At 42.3% G+C, this 19210-nt stretch overlaps 1 protein-coding gene across 1 annotated transcript in view; it reads right to left on the minus strand.

Moving 5' to 3' along the window:
• Positions 1-19210, minus strand: part of PRKAR1B (protein kinase cAMP-dependent type I regulatory subunit beta) — a 92036-nt gene that overhangs the window by 30756 nt on the left and 42070 nt on the right. Inside the window, exons 5-7 of the mRNA XM_042037052.1 lie at positions 9702-9763; positions 8911-8957; positions 1255-1413 (exon numbers count right to left, since the gene is read on the minus strand). Of these exons, the coding sequence (XP_041892986.1) occupies positions 1255-1413; positions 8911-8957; positions 9702-9763 (268 nt within the window). The remainder of the gene's footprint in view (positions 1-1254; positions 1414-8910; positions 8958-9701; positions 9764-19210) is intronic.

Consider the following 19210-nt stretch of genomic DNA (forward strand, 5'->3'; position numbering starts at 1 on the left):
ATTCTCCTGCTCTGTGTTTTAGAAATAGCTCTGCCTGCTCGCCTGCACTGGGAACCTTTCAAAACTCTTCATCCTGCTTCCCCACAAGAGAGAAGACAAAACACTTCTCATAATTATTCCTCTATTTTGTCTTGGAGCAATCAGGCTGAATATTTTGGGGCAGAGTAAATTTCCATCAGCTGTACTCTCCTAAATGTCAGTGTGATGTTTGTTTATGGGACACTGAACTCAGCCCATGAAATAGGGAGTGAACACCAGCAGTGCTCATACAGACACCCGACAGCCATCACACAGGGTAAACAAAGATTACTTTTATACTCTGCTGCTTAAGAATTAATCATTTAAGGGTAAAATCTACTCAGTTCCTTTGCTAGTTTTTCTGCTTTCTATGACACCCACTGGAAATACAGATGATCTCAAAGTTGTTAGTCTGAGAGCACAGTGTCATTTCCTTCAGATCAGGATGGAACAATGCTACAGCTTTTAGAGACAAGCCCTATTGAGAAACAAGCTTTACATAGAGTAATGTCTGTTAATTATCAAAAAGAAAGGAATATTTTATGGAGAAGGAAGATATGCACATGGACATTGGAAACAAACTCATAAAAAAGTTATGTCTTTGCTGAAGTTAATTATCTGTCAAAGTTTCCATTATAAACTCACCACTGAAGAACCAACTGCAAATCCATAAGCTAGCACACGCCCCAGGTGCCACAAAGGCCTGCAGAGCTTTGCTGCGGGGACGAGGGAGTTTGAAAGGAGCAGAATGAATGAATCATTAGCAGCTACCACCCCATGATATGTGTGGCAGGGCGCTGGCTAACAAAGGTGGAAGGCACAGTCCAAGCAAGACTTTTTATTATTTTACTGGAGCTGGATTTACTTTCTATCACCTGCCTTGAGGAATGTAATACAAGATCAGACAAAGCCTTCACAGGCAAGGGGTGCTGCTGAGAGATATTTCCAGGCTCACGACAAGGAGAGGATTTGCATAGCTTTGGTGGGTAACGGAGGCCTCCCGAGGTTTTCATTCACAGAACACTTATGCATAATGTTTCTCAATTGCATTTCTGACTCAGCGCCTTTCTGCTCAATCCTGTCCCCTTTTCTCTCAGCTCGCTTCATTCAGTCACTCAGTGATTTTGTCATGTCCGCTCTCTTTCATGTGGAAGCACCAGAGTACTCTGAACACAGAGCTGCGAAAGAAAGTAGAAAATACCAGCTCCACAGAGAAGCCCTTTCCCATAAACTCACCATTAAGATGCGCCTGTAGCTGTCTCTGTCGATGCCCCAGAGCTTCAGGTCTGTCTTGGCCTTGACGGTGGCAGCCCGGGGGGTTCCATAGATCAGCGCCAGCTCCCCGAAGCTGCCTCCTTCTCCAATGCTGGTCACCCACTCTCCGTTGACATAAACCTACCACGGCACAAGACAAAAGAAGCAAAAGCAGTTTGGGGACTTAGCTGGAGCTCTCCTCCTGCTGCCAGTTACCCAAAAGGCTGTTAGCAAGTTCCTTTCTAATTGTCAGTGTTGGGGACACAGAAGGAAAACACGAGCGTGACACTTCCGACAGTTGGTCCCCAAAGAGGGGAACAACCTGCTCTGTGGACAGAATTTCAAGTTGTCTTGCTTCAGTACAATGACTTTATTTACTCTCCAGGTTTTCAGCTCCCATGGTTAGCTGGCATCATGTTTTCCCCCTTGTGTTCAAGGCTCAGGCAGTCAACAAGCAGAACTGTCACAACTTTGGCTTTTTATTAACACTGTCAGACTGGAAAGGAAGGAGGTTTGTTGATATGTGTAATGAGCACTGCTGAAATGTGCCATGGCCATGAAATGAAAAACAGCCAAAACAAGGAAATCTCTTTTGAAAAGGAACTTTTTTTTTTTCTTTCCCTAAGCCTAGTGCCTCCAAAACCCATTTAAATTTTACAGATTGTCTCCCTCAGTGAAGATGACTAAGGGCTTTTGACTTGAGAAGCTCTGTGCAGAATTACCCTTTGCTTCCAGCACCAGCTCTAGAGAACTCAGGAGGCAGTGTTTGACCCACAACCTATTAAGGAACTATATTTTCTTGGAACATGGTATGGACTGATACCACTATTGCCATATTTTTCCTGGACGATTTTTAATTTGAGAAGAATTCCTACACTTGATGCTATGTGAACCCTTCCCTGGAGGAAGGGGACTCGAGCAGGTGTTTTCTGCTGGGCAGCATTTTCCTCACTATTTATTCACGGACAGTGCAGCTCATGAGCCATAACAGTGCATGCAAAGGCTGCTGTGGACTGGGCATTCTGCAGCTTCCTGTAAACTACACAATAAACCCTTTTAATTCTGTTACTGTGCCTGTGAGTTTGGAGGGCAGGAAAGGCTGGGTGCATTTACCCAGGGCAGAATATATCCCAACCTGTTACAGACCAGTAACAGCTGAAATCAATCAGTGTTAATTTCATTTGCTTGGAAGTTCTGTGAAGAAAAATAATATGAAAAAAAAGGGCAGGTATTCTCATCTTAATCAGAAAAGTATTGCAAAGGCAAAGACCATAACCTGACACCAATTACTGAGAAATAAACTAGCAGGTTTTTAAAAAATGCTTAAATTGGAGCTGTGCTCAAGCTGTGCATGAGAGAAGATGGTGACCAAAATAAACGAACTGGGGTCAAAACTCAACAACCTGTCAGTATTGATTTTAATTCTATCTTCATTTTATGGTGAAAAGGCTTATTACAAAATACAGCTGGAATCAATCCCAATTTGTCTTCACAATATTCAATTAAGATTTTCTCCAACTCCTACTGAGGTCAGTGAAATGCTGGTTCAGTAGGAGATGGATGAGGCCACGGAGCAGTTCAGCTGATCAAGAGACCTCTTGGGTATCAGCTGAAAAGGAGCAGCTGAACTCCAGGCGATGTGGAGGCTCCTGGTGCTCCTGGAACATCTGAGGATCAAGGGGCTTAAAAATAAAGGGTAAAAATAACCCCAAACAGGCAGGTGGTTGCAGACTGCCAAGAAAAAGCTCGAGCCACTAAAGCTATAGCTTCATTTCATCACCATGACAGAATGAATGTCACCCAGGAGAATATCACACAAGAGAACAGCAACAGCCTTCCCTTTCAAACTTTCACACTCACCACAGAAAGAAAATCTCATAGAACATTAAATCTACTTCTGATTCTCCTCAAGGTGAAAAAAATGAAAGCAAAAAAAGAAGTTTAAAAAAGCCAGGCAAACCCAAGCAGTTTCCTGGTGAAACAAGTGGGTAGTTCCATGGCTTCTTTTTTTTTTTTTTTTTTTTGGTGAGAAGAGCAGGAGAAATGGATGAATAAAATGAGGATTCTGAAAGGCTTGTAACATAGTGAGGATGCATGAACTTTTCTAAACTCTATTAGCTCATTGCAAAATTGTCCAGATGCATATTTGACCATAGGGCTACCATCCTTCTGTGGGAATTTCACTGCATGGTCTCACAGGGTTTGCTACACTACAGTAATTTGTGTGTCCTCAGTAAAAAGTCTCAAGGATGGTGGGGAAAATCTAATAATTCCAATGAGTTTGGGGTCACACCCTGAATGTCAACTGACATGGTACCCTTGACTCTTTTTCAGCACCCCAAAAATACATGTGTATGTGTAGAGTACATGCTCTTCTTTTGAACAGCACAGATTTTGTTACTGCAGAAGGGTCTGCATTATAAGCAGGAAATAAACTTATTCCAACACACATTTTTGAAGCAACATGGTGACATTTCTTGTTAAAGCAGTGTGCAGAATGTCACTGCAGCCCAGAGAGGGGAATTATGCTGGTAAAACTCAAGACTGAGCAAGTGAAGGATGGACATTTAATGCTGCAGTTGTTATTTAGAGAGGCTGCTACTGAACTGCTCTAAGACTCCTTTAATTTTGCTGTCTTGCTTGACAAGACTGTACAAAACATGTTTGACACCTCCCCTTAAACAGTTTATGCAAATGGTAATTCCTCCACCCCAAGGGTGTCAGGTTTAAAGTGCTCTGAGGTGAAACCAAATCACTGATCTGACAGTCTTTGGGTCCAGCATTCACTCCTCCAATAAAAATGTCATTTCAAATATCAGTCTCTGAAAGAGAAAATAGTTTGAGAATAAGTTTTTTCTAGAAGCAAAACCATTGGACTTCATTCTCTGCAAAGGCCTAAGTCAACACTCAACTTGTGGGTTCGTGATGAAGTTAAAGTGCACTGATGGCACACTACAAAGCCATCCTGCCCTTTAACAGAGTTCAGCTCCACTAAATCCCTTTAAAATAGATTTTTTAAAAAGAAGTGGAAAGGAAAGAAGTTCTGTTTGTAAGGTGTGGGAAGCAAAGCTATTTTAGGCTCAGAACAGCTTATGAAAGTCAATTTTATATGGCAGCAGCTCAGATGATCTCCCTATTTATCCTAAAAAATGCTGGGCTGAGGTTTTGGCTCAGCCGGTTTTAGGCATTTGTGAACTCTCACCAAAGTGGTGAGTACATGAATGAATTATTCCTAATTGTCACTTGACCTGCCAGTCACAGATCCATAACAGCTGGAATGTTCTTTCATGCAGCTGAAGAGGAGAAGCAGAAGTGCAGATGCCCAAATATGACCAACACATCAGGACCATCTACTTTCCACAGAGCAAAAGTACTTTCGATTTCTATAGTTTTCCATCATCTAATATGAGCACTGCAATTTCTGGGGGCTTGAGAATCACACAGTTTGGTTCATTTCATTATCTTTTTAGGAGGCAAATGGGCTGTGATATCCATGGGCTCTAGCTGTGGGAGAAGATGCAGAGTCACACAACGTTCAGTGCCACAGGAATGAATCTGGGCCTCCCTCATCTCCAGGTTCTTTCTCTGGAGATGCAGAAAGGAACTTTGCCATGAGCATTTCACCTTGAAGGCAGGATATGAACATCTATCTCTGAGCTTCATTGGAGTGAATTTATCTTTCCTTTAATTTTGTATTACTGATTTCAAGTTAACTTCTCGTTTGGTTGGGGGTTTTTTGCTGCCACTTTGTGATCTCTGTGGACAATCTAATTTGTTCCAGGCATGGCAATTCTTATGTCTTGAATCCCCTCCCTTGGGTCTGTTTGTAATAATTTGTGCTTCGTTCTTGTCAAGGCTTTGTTATCCAAAAATGAGGATGAGTTTTATTTATTCTTGGAAAAACAAAGAAGCCTTAGACATGGAGGGTATTTATACATGGGTAGTTTCCTCAAATGAAGACAGTGCTTTAAAACCAGTTTGAATTTGAACATATGAGCTTGGAGACTGACTTAAGAATCCTTAAAAGTTCAAGCTGAAAAACTCCAAACTTTAAAATGTTCTGCTTCAAATTTCAAAAGGCAACCTTCCAAATTTAGAAAAATCATTGAAGATGGAAGAATTCAAACCAGAAGCAATCTATGGAATCTAACCATGAAATATAACTAGTTTTAAAATCCAACAGTATTCTCACATAAAACGCTGTGTCATTTTCATCTTTGTATACACAAATTAGACAGTTTGTGTATACACATAAGGGCTTCAGGAAGATTTGACCTACAATCAATAGATAATTTTATTCATTGTCCACAATATTCATGTATATCTTCACATAGAGATTTATACAGTAAATACAGAAATTTAAGAAAAAAACACTGAAAAGCTTTTATTCTGATTTTCACTGTAGTACAGCTTGGCTGCTGTTGTCTTACAAGAAGAAAACCTGAGAATGCCTGTAGAGAAAGTTGCTGTGACATTAAACAGAATAGGAAGTTTCTGGGTCTAAAAAAAAAATACATCTGTTAGAAAAGGGCAGTGGATGGTGCTTTTTAAAGTAAAGAATGTGAGGCTATGAGATTAAAATAACAAACAGTAAGTCACTTTATACTTAGAAATATGGATTAGAGATTTTTGCAAGTCACATTTTAGCAGGTACTTTCAACATCTTTACTGGAAACTATAATTTAAGCTCTGCCAGCTCCTTTTTGGCACACACTCCCATTTGTCTGAGCAGGAAAGCTTCCAGGAGACAATTGACCTCTAAGACTTCAAAGTTTGTGCCATCATCTACCTCGTGCACACTGCACCCATCTGCAGGGATGGGCCATGAGGTAACAATTCTCCTCAACCCCGATGTGCTAAGGAGGAAGACTGTGACTGATAATACAATAATGCCAGCTTTGGCCAAAGGGTAGCTGGTGTGTAGGATACAGTACAAGAGAGGGAAACGCCAGGTTTTCAAAGGCCTACCTCTTCCTCATTCCAAAATCCTTCTTTTACATATGAAAGTTGTGCCCTTCCCTTGTCCCACAGAAGGAAAATGTACAGATAACTTTATTCTGTGGTAACGGGGCTCGTTCATTCCCCAGGAAAATGTAAGAGTTGAGAATGAAGTGTTATTATATTAAAAAAATGTTTTATGGCGCTTCTAATTTGACTCAGATTATTTTGTAAGGGAAAATATTAGAAAGTTCTTACTTAGTCTTTGGGGTGCCTGTGCCAAAACTCCTTTTAAATGCTGCAGTTTTTTAAATTCAAAACACCACACACTGTTATTCTCACTTTGTTGGTGGTTTCTGTTTGGTTTTGGTTGCTTGGTTGATCGATCTTATTGGGGTTTTTTTTCAGTTTTGTCATGACTTTCTTCCATGGGTAGGGATTTTATGATGACCCTTGCAACCTCCTTTACGCCTGTCTTTGCCTCTGTATGGAAAATCTGGGTGCTTATCAGAGTAAACTGCTCCTTGAATCCACCATTCCTGGTATTCCTGACACTTCCAAGCAGATCAGGGAATGGCAGCAGAGACCCTGGCCAGGGGTTAAAGCCTCCATGCACATGCCAACACCAGCTGAACCAGGCAGAAAATGGCTCGAGGCTCTAAGTCTCGGGGTCAATTGTCTCCACTCCAAGTCGCTTTTTTTCTTGGAGAAGCATGGAAGCATGCCAAAAAAGTATCTGGCAAGGCTTAAATGAAAGCAGCTCGCTTACTAGTGGCCTGGAGTCTCCTCAGACAACAAGGATTTTAGCAGCTCTGCCCTGAAAGTGGCAGAACTCCTCTGGGGAGCACCACATACGGGGTGATGGTGCATGCCCAGGAGCTCTGGGAGCTGCTGCCTTACACAGGAGCAGCTCACGCTGCACTGGTGCCCTGGTACAGACTTTCCTCTGAGGGGAAAACTGGGATCGCCTCCCTGCAGCTTCCCAGCAGGGCAGTTAATGCGGGGAAGTTCCAGGGTGTAGCTCCTGCATGAGCAAACGCCTTCCATGGCACCTTGCACTGGAATTCAGGGGGTGTTTTGGCTGAAGTTTTAGGAAAAGCTTAGGAAGGAGAAAGAACCAAGCTGAGCAGATGGAGAGAGCAGTGGAAAGGTGCCTCAGGAGGCACCTTAGGGGGTGCTGAAGTGGGGCAGCAGGAGAGCTGGTCACAGAAGAGTTTGGCCGGACACAGATGGTCAGAAGCTGCGCTGGTCTCTGGACAGGCACAGTCCAGATTACATTTTCAAGTCTTGTTAGGAAGTATTTGTCCCATAGGTGATGTCTGTACGTGTCTCTGGGAGGTGTCAGGGTGACACTGTGGTGGATCTGTCCATTTTGATCTGTCCTAGCAGCTATAGGCTGATTTTAGGAGACTAGGGAGTGATAATGCTCATGAAATCAAAGTTGCAATCTACTCTATTTTGTCACTGTTTTTTAAGATGTGCATATAGAATATTAACTCATGCAATTAACTGCAAGGGTTTTGCAGACTGCTTTCTGGTGTCATTCACTCCCTCACTATCCCTGAGCCAAACACTGCAGAAAGCTTTCCTAAAGGTGTTGAGAGAGGACACATTATTTTTAAAGAGGATTAATCTATAACTTCAACATGTGCATTTGCATGTTTGTGGGTCTGATTCAAAGCCAGTGAACTCATTTAGCTCCCTATCGGTCCCAAGTCAATTATTTTAAAACTAAATTTTAACACTGTTCTATAAATATTACCCTTTTATTTTCTGGCCCCGTGGATGTGGCAGTGTTTGCTATTGAGAGGGTTGTCTGATAGGAACAGTGAGTCAGACGGATTTCCTGAGGAGCAACTTCCAGAGGCAGAGGCAGCATGTGAGGTTTCTCAATTCCCAACAATACCAATTAGATGGTCTCCTGACACAAACAGACCGCTAAAAAAAAAAATAACTTTCACTAAAATAACTCTGTGCCTCCTGCCTGGATTTAAAATAAATCACCTTCTTCTTTAAATATGCCAAACCGAATTCATGTGGGCATCTGAAGAGCAAAGCTGCTAATGAGCAAGTCTGTCCTACCCAACAACTGTGGGTACATAAGATGTGTGTAGGAACTTGCAGCAAAACTGCAAAAGGGTGAGTTTCATAGAGGAGAGAAATGATAAGAGGTGAATAGTTTATGATTTGGAAGGCAGGTTCAGAAAGAAGCTTCTTTTCAAAGACTTGCTGATTAAACCACTGCATACTCCTGTAAACATTTTGTGGTCTAACAGATCACTTTACTCTTATAATAACCCCTGCTTTATTAATATGCTGCATTGTTCTTATATTTGGACCTAATTTTAAAAGCAAATTAAGGTTTCTAAGATGAAACTCACTGCCTGAGGCTGTATCTCAATTTGTGAAAAAAAACCAAAACAAAACAAAAAAACAAAAACAAACAAAACAAAACCAAACAACACATGAGCTAAGCTAACTGATTAAAGAAAATATTTTCTTTATGGTTGATCTGAACCCTCGGGTGCATTCCAGCATGGTGGCCTGCTCTGCCAAAGACTGCACACCTCCAGGCGTGGTTAGGGCTCTGAAGATAATGTCATTTGCTTGGTTTTGATACCATTTTCCTGCTCTCTGCCAAAGCACACAATTTTATTCTGTAGCTTCAAAATAAATATTACACTGCAAGAGCATACTTACATCCACCTCGCCTTGGTCAATCACATAGAAGTTGTCTCCCTCATCACCTGGACACAAAACACAAAAGGTGATTGTTTCCTGAAGGTCTGCCAAGCTATTCAATAACTTCCTGTCCCTGTATTTAATCCTGTACATATTTGCACAGGTTTGTACACCAGATTACTTACAGAGAGATTAATTTTTTGAAACATCCTTGCCTATTTGCCTTCACAAATCAGTGTCACTATGACTTCTTGCTATTAATACCTTTCAATTGCATTAATTTATCTCTTTTGATTGATTCAATACTTCATTCAGGGTAAACACTCAAGAGGTTTTAATATAGCCTGTGGGTAATGAAGTCCTCCACAACGTGCTGCAGGCATGCAGGTAAATTGCCAAGTGTGATAACTCTGATACAGCACAATGAGGTGTTGAATATTCCCAACAACCATAAAAAATATTTTCCATCTCTAGTTACTCTCAGCTCGCCTGTGCCACCCTTATGCATCCTGAGCTGGGGTTTACTGCCTGGCTATCTTCAGTTAGGGAATGAACATTTTAGTTTGAAGTGCTGTTTATCTACATTTAACTGCAGCACTTTGAAACCCTGGAGGTCCACCAGAGTGGAGTCCTCTGCACGTGTATCAAGGGACCTGCATCGATGAATTTATCATATAGCTGCACACTCAGAGGCCTTGGGAATATGGTTATTCTTCCCATTAAGCAAAGAGGGTGAAATCTCAGAGGGAGAGATGCAAATTATAGGACCTTAGCAAACATACAGGAGAAAAAATGGCAGGAAGAATTACCCTGTTGTATGACTGTTTCTCCTGCGATGTGCGTGACGGGGAACATGGCATCGAATATGTCACTGGATAAAAAAAAGAAACATTTATTAATAAATCAGACCTATTTCTTATCTAGCCAGTAGACCTACCTTCATTGTTCATTTAGCTTTTGTTAACAGATTTTGCAGAAAAAGGAAAGGAAAACATTAGCTGTAACTGGAAAGTGAACCCCTGCTCGGCAAGAAATCAAAATAACTTGTTAGGCACAAGCTGTGGTTTAAAACTGAGACCATGACTCGGTGTGTGCTATTTTGAAAGAACTCCTGAATTATACGGAGAAAGACGCCTCTTACAGCAGTGCACAAACTGGTCAGCCTGATACTGTGTTGTCTAAGCAGAGAGATTTCAGATTTTCAGCTGTGACGGGTTTGTGGCCCAGCAGTGACTGCCAGATGCCCAAACAGGAGCTCTCCTCTTCTGAACATCTGGCCTTGCATTTACAAGCAAAACCTGTTCCACAGTACAGAGCACATTTGGAAAGGTAGTTGGCTCTAAATTAATGTAGCATAAGAGCTGGCAGGAGATTGCACTCACAGTGCAGAAGAGGCCAAAGTCTGAAAATCTCAGCGAGTTACTCGTGAGAAGGGAATCTGAGCGATGCTACAGAAGGAGGGAAGCTGCAGAGGAGCCTCGTGCTCATTAATCACAGCTGAATTACACACCTTTCCACGTCTCCAGCTCACTGTCACATCGCCTTAAAAGGCCAGGCAGAGCAGTAGGGATGGGAACACACCCTGCACCAACACTTCGGGCAACGTGCCCAAACCCAGTCCTTTGTTTATTGAGGGAGACAGCAGGCTCCGTGGAGCCAGGGCTTCCTTTCCCCACATCAGATTTTGGGGAACTTATTTTCAGAAGCATGAACCACATCAAGACGGGCGCTCCCCACCTCTCTTCCCCTTCCTATGCATCAGTCTCAAGGGCTAAAGGAAATAGCTCCCCAACAAAAACAAAAGGCAGCAAGAGGGGATTGTTAACTGCTCTCTTCCCTGGTCTGGCCTAGGAATGGTCCATCCAGGGACCACTGACGACAGTGGTGAGATGAAACACTTCAGTCTGGAGTGGAGAAAGGACCTCACACACACAACAACACAAACAGGGAAGAAACCAAAAATTTTCATCAAAATAGGCAGAAGATCAGCCACCAAACCCATGAAACCTATGCTACATTTCAATGCCTTATATGGGAAATGCATATTGTAAAATCCCATTATTAGCTTATTTCCTGTTCAACTGTTCCAGACTTTATTCAGGCTCAGTTCTAGGAAATGTTTCACTCCTAAGTTCAAATTGCTCATGTCTTTCCTCTTCATCAGTCTGAATGTTTTTGCTCAGGATCACAGCTCTACGTCAGCACCACCGGTAGGAGAACTGGGAGATTTCAAACCAGGCACCTCCCGCAGCACCTGCAAGAGATGCTCAGCCCATGGCCTATATATAACAAAATGATATATTTTACTCCTGTTGTTTCATCAGGTCCACTCCATGCTATTCCTACTCACACTCAGGAAACACCTCCGCCATGGATACAAAGCCTGCTCCAAGGCATCCAGGAGAAGCTTCTTCCTCACCTCATTCTGAGCATCAATGCAAAGATCTACAATAAATTCTTTTGAAAAGCCTATGGACCTTATTCTTAAATCCCCTAAGCTCGTTTTTGTGATCTTACATAGCTTCAGCGTTTCTCCAGTTCAAGGGACTTCTCTGCTGGCAGAAACCATCTGCCTGGTACAGACAAATCTCTGGAGCTGGTCCCTGTGCCAATGCTCCAGCTGGAACTGGGAGCTGAGGTTCCAGTGGGATGGGGAAACTGCCACACTGGTGGGTGTTGAACTGGAACAGCCACCGAGGGACTCTGTGTCCATGAGGGAAGTGCAGTTGTCCTTCAGCAGCTCTGGGACTGGGAATTCAGTGTGACAGGGGCTCGTTTGCCTCCCTCTGGTTTCCCCTTGGCTGTGCTGGGGCACCTCACTGAGCTCTGAGAACAGCTCTGCAGCCTGCAGAACATTTACTGAGGAAAAGGCACCCTGTGAGGCAGCCTTCAATGTGATACATCCAAAAATAGGTACAACACAGTGCATATCAATAACCAAACCAAAATGTGCTGTTTGAGCAAACTGGGAAACTTTTCCCTTTTTTAAATAGAAATACAGAGGACATAACTACCCGCAGATTCACCCTTTCATCCTTGTTTTAATCCTCTATTTTATTTATAACTTAACAATTGACTGTACAAACAGTGCCCAATAAATTATGTATAGCACTGCACCCTTCTCCAAAATGTTCCTCATTTTATTTCTACATCACCTTTTAGTTTTATCAAAAAAAAAAAAAAACCTCTTTAAAACTCACAGACTAAAACTTTCAGCTGACAGTGTAATAAACCCAAAGTCTATCAGCAGCAACAGCAGATTTACCCTGATACTCTGCTGTGTAGGGAAATATCAGTGTAAATATTCTAGCACCCCATATATGATGGGGTGAAGTCTTAATCTTATTTCAGTGAAAACTTAATCTTATTAGACCAAGACTTGGGTTTTTAAGGAGACCTTTGAAGGACATGTCATCAAAAATTATTCTGAAGTACCTAAGAACACAGAGACATGCAAGGCACCCAAAGTTACAGTGACACTGATTTACAACTCCAAGGTGAAACCAGGGCATGTCTCTGATATAAATGTAAGCAACCAGTAATATCACAGCTATCACTGAAAACACATCACCATGTTCCTTTTCTACTGGAGAATTACTGCTCTTAATTGATAGGCCAAGATGTCTCAAAGTGATTGAGTTGAAGTGTTTCTGCTTTTGGATGCTCAATTTGAGATTCATTAATCAGCAGATCTCCAATGATATGGATCAACAAGAAGCCTCAAAGTTTCTCAGCCCACAGGCTTGGCAGCCAAGAACTGGGCCTTTCAGAATGGCACCAAAGAAAACCACCCTTCTGGAAATTATCACCTCCTAAAGCACCAAATGCTTAAGGTCCATGCAGGAAATCTGCCTTTTGACTCAGTTCAGACTAAGTGTAGAATGGGTTTGGAAATTTTTCTTATTGCCTTTACCTTCAGTGTCTGAAATAAACACAAAAATGTCACAAGGATCAATATACCAAAATACTTCCGAAAGTTGAAGTATTTGTCCCTGAATCAAGCCAAAATCTGAAACTGAAAAAAAAAACAGACCTATTTTCCATCTCCCCAGCAAAGGTCTGATGCTGCATATTCAGTTCAAGCCATGTGTCCTGGGCCTGCACTGTGCAGAGAAAACAAAAGCTTTAAATACTGAATAAGTAAGTGGTGCTTGCTAAAGGCATAAACAATACAGCCAAGGCCAAAAATATGGTCTGCTGTTTCTTCCTGTACCACACACTTGTTTGTAAGGCATCCAAAATCATTGTCTGGCCATTACAGCAAAAAGAGCCCTTACAAATACAGTGCTGCAACCATCCCACCACCAAGCAGAGACCGTAACTACAGCTCTGCAAAAGTAGGTGTATTTCTAGGGTTTGAAGGTTTTATTTAATAATTAGGGCCAAACACATGCAAACGCGTTCCAAACAACCAAATTTTTTTTTCAAGCACATGCAGGTTTTATTCCAGCACAAACAGAAAGCCAGAAAATCAGTAGTTAAGTCTTCAAATGTTGAACTCCCATGATTTCATCTTCTGTCTGAGCTGCAGCACCAAGAACACAGCAGCCTCCGTCTCCTGCCCCTGCACCGTTGACACCGACCACACTCGCAATGCTGTGTGCTCAACTGATATGGAAATGGTTTGATTTTTAGCCAGGATTTTTATGATTGTGCTGTAAATGAGAACTGCTCAGAGGCATTTCTTTATTTTGTTGACAACGTATCGTTTGCCCTCTTTCCAGATGACTTATTCAGGTGACGGATGATGAAAATAGGGCACCGGTTCTGGTATTTAAGCTGTTGTTTCACGAGACTGCAACCAAGAGAGCTGCACTGCACCCAGCGTGTCCCAGGCTCAGCATCAGCACTTGGAGGGCTCTTTCTCACCCTCTCCAAAGCCAAAGACTTTGACAGGCTTTGCAATTTTTTTAAACTTTCCCTACCTCCTCCCAGAGGATCTATATCTCCTGTTCTATCTATTGCTCGTGGCACTTGGGAGTCAAGCATTTGTTCCAGTCAGAAGGTATCAGGGGCAATATTTTGGCTTGGAAGTGTAGCTGCAGGTGGGACTGTATGTACCTGAATATCCATGTCTAGATCCAAAGGGGGACACTAGCAGGACATCACTAATGTTTTCCAGGGGCATTTCTGCACCTTTAATTCTTTTCAACCTTTCGATAGTATCATTCAAAAATCACAAGAAAAGATTGTGAGCAGCAGAGAACATACAGGGAGCAGTGAACTAATGCAGCAAAATGAAACCAAGAAATGTGTTTAGACGTGAAATCTCTATCTATTCAATCAAAAAATACCAGCTGTCTGCTTAGGGAATATCAAAATTTAGAAGACTATTTTTTAAAAGGTCAAAGATATCAAAGGCTTGCAGCAAGTTTTAACACATGAAGTGTCTTCCATGAGTGTACATGGAATTGCAAACAACTGCAATCAGACCTGGAACTACAGGGGCTGATCCTCTGCTGTCTGGCATCTCTGATGACTCCTGGCCACCTGGCCAGGTTGAGCCAATTCCCTTCTCATGCAAAGAAGGCAAACTGCACTCAAATCAATGAGACTGCAGCTATTTAGACCAGAAAAGGATCTATCACAGTGATTGCAGAATAAATATAATGAAACACTTTGCTGATTTAATTCCAGTAGCATTTTATGGACCCCATTTGCCAAGAAGAAAATGCCTGTGCTAAGAGGGAGCCAGTGGAGAAGGCAGGGCCAAGGGGTTCTCTTTCTCACGAGAAAAAGTGAGTGATAAAAATAAATCATCTCATCTGCTTTTACACCAAGGCCTCTTGGAGTCGACGTAGAATAGGAGATAGAAAAAAAAAATTATGTGCACTGTGGGTAATATAGCACTGGCAATAGGCAACTGAGAAGAAGCTTGTTAAAACAAAACGAGAGAAAGAGAATTCCAAGCACTTTCAGAACCAGACCATGGCAATGGCCAAAATAGGGAAACTATGTAAGACAATTTATCAGTTTCACAATCAGATTTCTTTCCAGCCCTTGCTGTGCTGAATGCATTGCAGGGAAGGAAAAATGGAAGAGACAAAATGTATATGTGTTAGGCAAAAATGGAAAATCCTCACTGTACCTGCAGGTTATAATTTGTCAAGAGTTCAATCAGAACAATTTCATTGTGCAGGCAGCCTCAGAAAGCCTTCAATGTTTGCACTATGCAGTTTTTCCTTCTTTTGCTATCTCTCCAGCAAAACAAAGCCAGCCCTGTGTTGTTGAGGACAGCTTTAAAAGATATGGAGCTGTTCTGGCATAATTCAACAAAAGACACGCAACATTTTCTTGGAATGAGGCTGCCCTAGCAGCAGGATTCAAGTATTCTAAACCTTTCCTACTTACATACCTTTAAAGTTTAGTAAACAGGGCTGGTAGTAACCCCACCTTCCTTTAGCTGTAGCTTTGGGTACTGTCTGGGTACTATTTTCAGATTTCTAAAGTGGGGGGTGGGAGGTGGGGGTGTACGTGGTCTTCTTATGTACTTCTGAGATTTTCTTATGATTCATTTCCTGAAAAGACAACATCTTTCTAGCAATTGTTCTAACAACAGCTCCTCCTGCTCTGTAAGGATGAAGAGCACAAAATTTAAACCAGACTGGCTTCAATAAACATCTGTGTAGTGAGGGAATAAACACAGTACTTTACCACTGAATAAATCGCAAGGGTCTCTGCTATGTGTAAGTACAAGGCTCCAACCCATACTGCTTGTTCCTAGGAATGCTGCAAGTCCTTGCTAATGTACAATACTGGAACCACCAGGAGCCACTACCATGATTTACTGACTACTGAGAATAAAAGCGTTGCAACCAGGTAAAAAGAAAAGATTCCTTTTTAGAGGTATTTAAAATTAACAGCCCTGAGTTTACAATTGCTATAATCAAATATGTGGTGTGGCAGGCATGTACCTAAGAAAGAGTCAGTACTGAAGCCTTAACAAAAACATTACCCATCTGCTTTTATTAATTTCTCTTCCTGTTAGGACAGCAACAAATTAATTATAGCAGCATCCAAAGCTATTAACAATAGCTTTGTTAATAGAGTATTTAATTACTTCATTGTAATGGCTGATGATTAGTTATTATTACAATTAAGACATGCATTGATTTTACTATAATGATCATATAAATTGGACACGAGAGGACATTGTGAATGGCAGGTTAACACTAAAGCCCATGTCTGATTCCATAACATGTATTAAGTCACAGCTCCACATAACTAACAGACACGCGAAACATGAAAGAAAGAAATAAAAATTTATCAACTTCTATTTCTCTGAAGTATTTCCATTTCTACTGTTTTATGAAGTCCCTTTATAGGTTCATTAATTGTTACACCCAATGAACAGAACACAACTTTATGGGCAGAGCATCAATCCATTTTACAGGCTCTGTACGTGCCAATGGGTCACATCATCTTCCACGTGTTAACAGCAGCTTCCAGAGAGGGTTTCTGCAGGGATCTTCATCTGGAAAGCTGTCTGCCATGGACTACTGCACTAAGAGGTAAAAAAGGGGCCAAACAATGTGGCTCAAGAAGGACAGGGCCCAATCCCACACCTCGCTTTGGCCTCTTTTCCTCTCACCACCCCTCAGAAGCATCACTTCATTGACATCATGCTGCCAAGCCTTGCTTGTACCACACGTGTCCAAAGAGGCAGGGCTTGGTGGAAATATAACTCAGGTCCACTTCTTACTATCAGCTCCATCTAACCTTTCCCAAAGCTGAGGGAAGAGCCACAGCTCCCTCAGCCAGCCCCAGCTGCAGAGCCATCACCACTCGCACAAGAAGCCCTGCGGCAGAGCAGGCACAGAGGAGGAACCTTGCACAATGTGGATGTTCAGCCCCATCCCACCTGGTGCCCAAAGCCAGGCTCAGGCACAGGACACCCCATCGAGCAGCCCCAGCTCCCCAGAGTCTTCCACAGCAGACCAGTTCCATAGGTTTCAACAATCTGCAGTTCAAGAACAACTGCAGGCTGGGCTGTATCACCAGGAGTGTAGCCAGCAGGCTGAAGGAGTTGATTATTTCCCTCTGTTCAGCCCCTCTTGGACAGCCTGGAGTTCCAGGGCTAGTTTTGGGCTCCCTAAAACAATGAAGACACTGACAAACTGGAGCAAGTCCACGGTGGCCATCAAAATGGTCCAGGGCCTGGAGCACAGAGCAGATGAAGAGAAGGGGGAGAACTCTGTTTGGTCTCTTCTGAAAATAGGATCAGGGAGATCTCCTTGCTTTTAAGACAACAGGCACAAATGGGAACAGAGGAAATTACCACCTGATCAAGAAGGGAAAAAAAAATCCCAGTGAGGGTGGTCAGACCCTGAAGAGGGGCCCAGGGAAGGGGATTGTTTCCAAACTGGGCAAGGCTCTTGGTGAGAGCAGCCAGCTCTGCACAGCCTGGCTTTGAGCAGGAGCTGGGAGCAGGGATGTCTGGAAGCCCCGTCCACCTGCCGGGAGCCCAGGGCTTGGCACAGAGCGGCTCCCAGTGGGAGTGATGAGGTGGTCCCAGGCCCGGCCGCAGACACGGGGGAGGCAGGGGAGCGTGAGTCAGAGGCCAGCTGGAGCAAATCCCACGCATAATGCACGGAAAATATGCTCTCTGTGTGCTGGTGGAGGAATATCTGCCCTTCTGCGTGAATAATTGCAAAGAGGCTGGGTCCCAACTTCCCATCACTAATACCACTGCTCACCAACAAAGTCTGTGCATACCAGGAGGCCTGGAGTAGAAATTGGGCAACACGACTTTTCTCGGGAAAAATACAGTTTGCTGAAACTGAGTATGTCTGTGAAAAATAGCTGATGTCATTTCCCATTTAAAATGTTTTAAAAGTTTTGAAACTAATTGTCCTACTGTGATAACTTCAGAGGTTCTACTTTTGACAACGAAATTACTTCAAAATAACACTTCTTAGTGAAAAGCTAAAATCAAAAGAAGGCATTGTTGAAAGTGCTATTTCAGTTGAACATAATCATGTTTGTTCTCTTGTTTACTGTGTGTGAGCATTCTCAAGATTTTCATCCTGGAACTAAGATTCAAGATGAGGGACGAATTTAAATGCAAAAAGAAAAACAAACAAGCAAAAACAAAAACCCAGAGGAGCTTGGGTCAAAAAAATACACTTTCTACTAGCTTAAAATGTACAAATATATATACACAGATCTAGAGAAGCACACGTACTAAACAGCACTAAACTGCTTCTTCCTGGCTTAACAGTGCTTAGGAACTCTTTCCTTAGCCTGCAGGTACTGGATCTAATGCAAACACAGACATTAATGGAGATTATACACTGTAAAAACACAGCATTGCTGCAAGCACACTCTGCTGAGGCTTTTACCTCAGGGAAGCCCCAAATGCATCATTGTTTGAAGCAGAAAAGGGCACTGTAACAAAGTCAAAGGTGTTATTTGTATGCCTTGGCATCACAGAGGTGACCCAGGGGAAGGCTCAGCACAACAACAAACCATGAACTGCAGACAGTGTGGGCCAAATTCCTGCCTGCTCTCACTGAAATGAGATTGGTGTATTTGAGATGACTAAAGGCCCTTTAAGTCCCACACGAGTTTATGATTTTTCGTTTTCCCCACAATTAATTACTTCCTCAGAATTCTGGAAAAGCAATGGAGGATACCATGCTGAAAAAAATAAGTATTTTAACTTAATACTTGAACAAATAAGTGTTTTAACTTACTAACTGAAAGAAAATTGCTTGTGGCTGGACTGGAACACACTACCACAAGAATAACCATCACCCCTAAAACAAGGCTCTGTTGTTACTAACATGAAGCAAATTCCACCGGTGATAAAGGGTGACCACAACAAAGTCCCCCCATATTTGAGCAATTTATTCCTTCTGGTACTTCTAAATCCCTTCACTCTTTAATTTCAAGCTCCCTCTTCTGGACTATCCCAATGAAGCTGGAGAGTCGCTGTGCACTCCTCATCCTTACTTCAGGAACCAGGTAACACAGCTGAAGAAGCCCTTGGCAAGTGGCCCTGATAGAGGTGACCACTGTGCCCCAGTCTCGTGGTTACTACAGCTGAAGTGCTCTGAAAATATAACAGATTTAAAGAGCTGCCAGAGGGCTGCAATTGGAAATGCACTATTATGTGACCTCTTGGAGTAGATGATGGTGGAGATGTCCCTCAACATGAATGAAATTACATAGATTTATGCTTTCTTGCACTCCTATGATTAAAAATTTTTTACTACAGAAAGTTTTATTCTAATAACTGACCCAATTTTTCTATTCAGAGCATGTCTACACAAAACCTGTTGCGATTGTGGAACTTGGACATGAACACGATATTAAT

Source organism: Corvus kubaryi, unplaced genomic scaffold, assembly GCF_017639235.1.
Source record: "Corvus kubaryi isolate FWS band 111438036 unplaced genomic scaffold, C.kubaryi_AGA036_p1.0 37387, whole genome shotgun sequence".
Taxonomy (NCBI): Eukaryota; Metazoa; Chordata; class Aves; order Passeriformes; family Corvidae; genus Corvus; species Corvus kubaryi.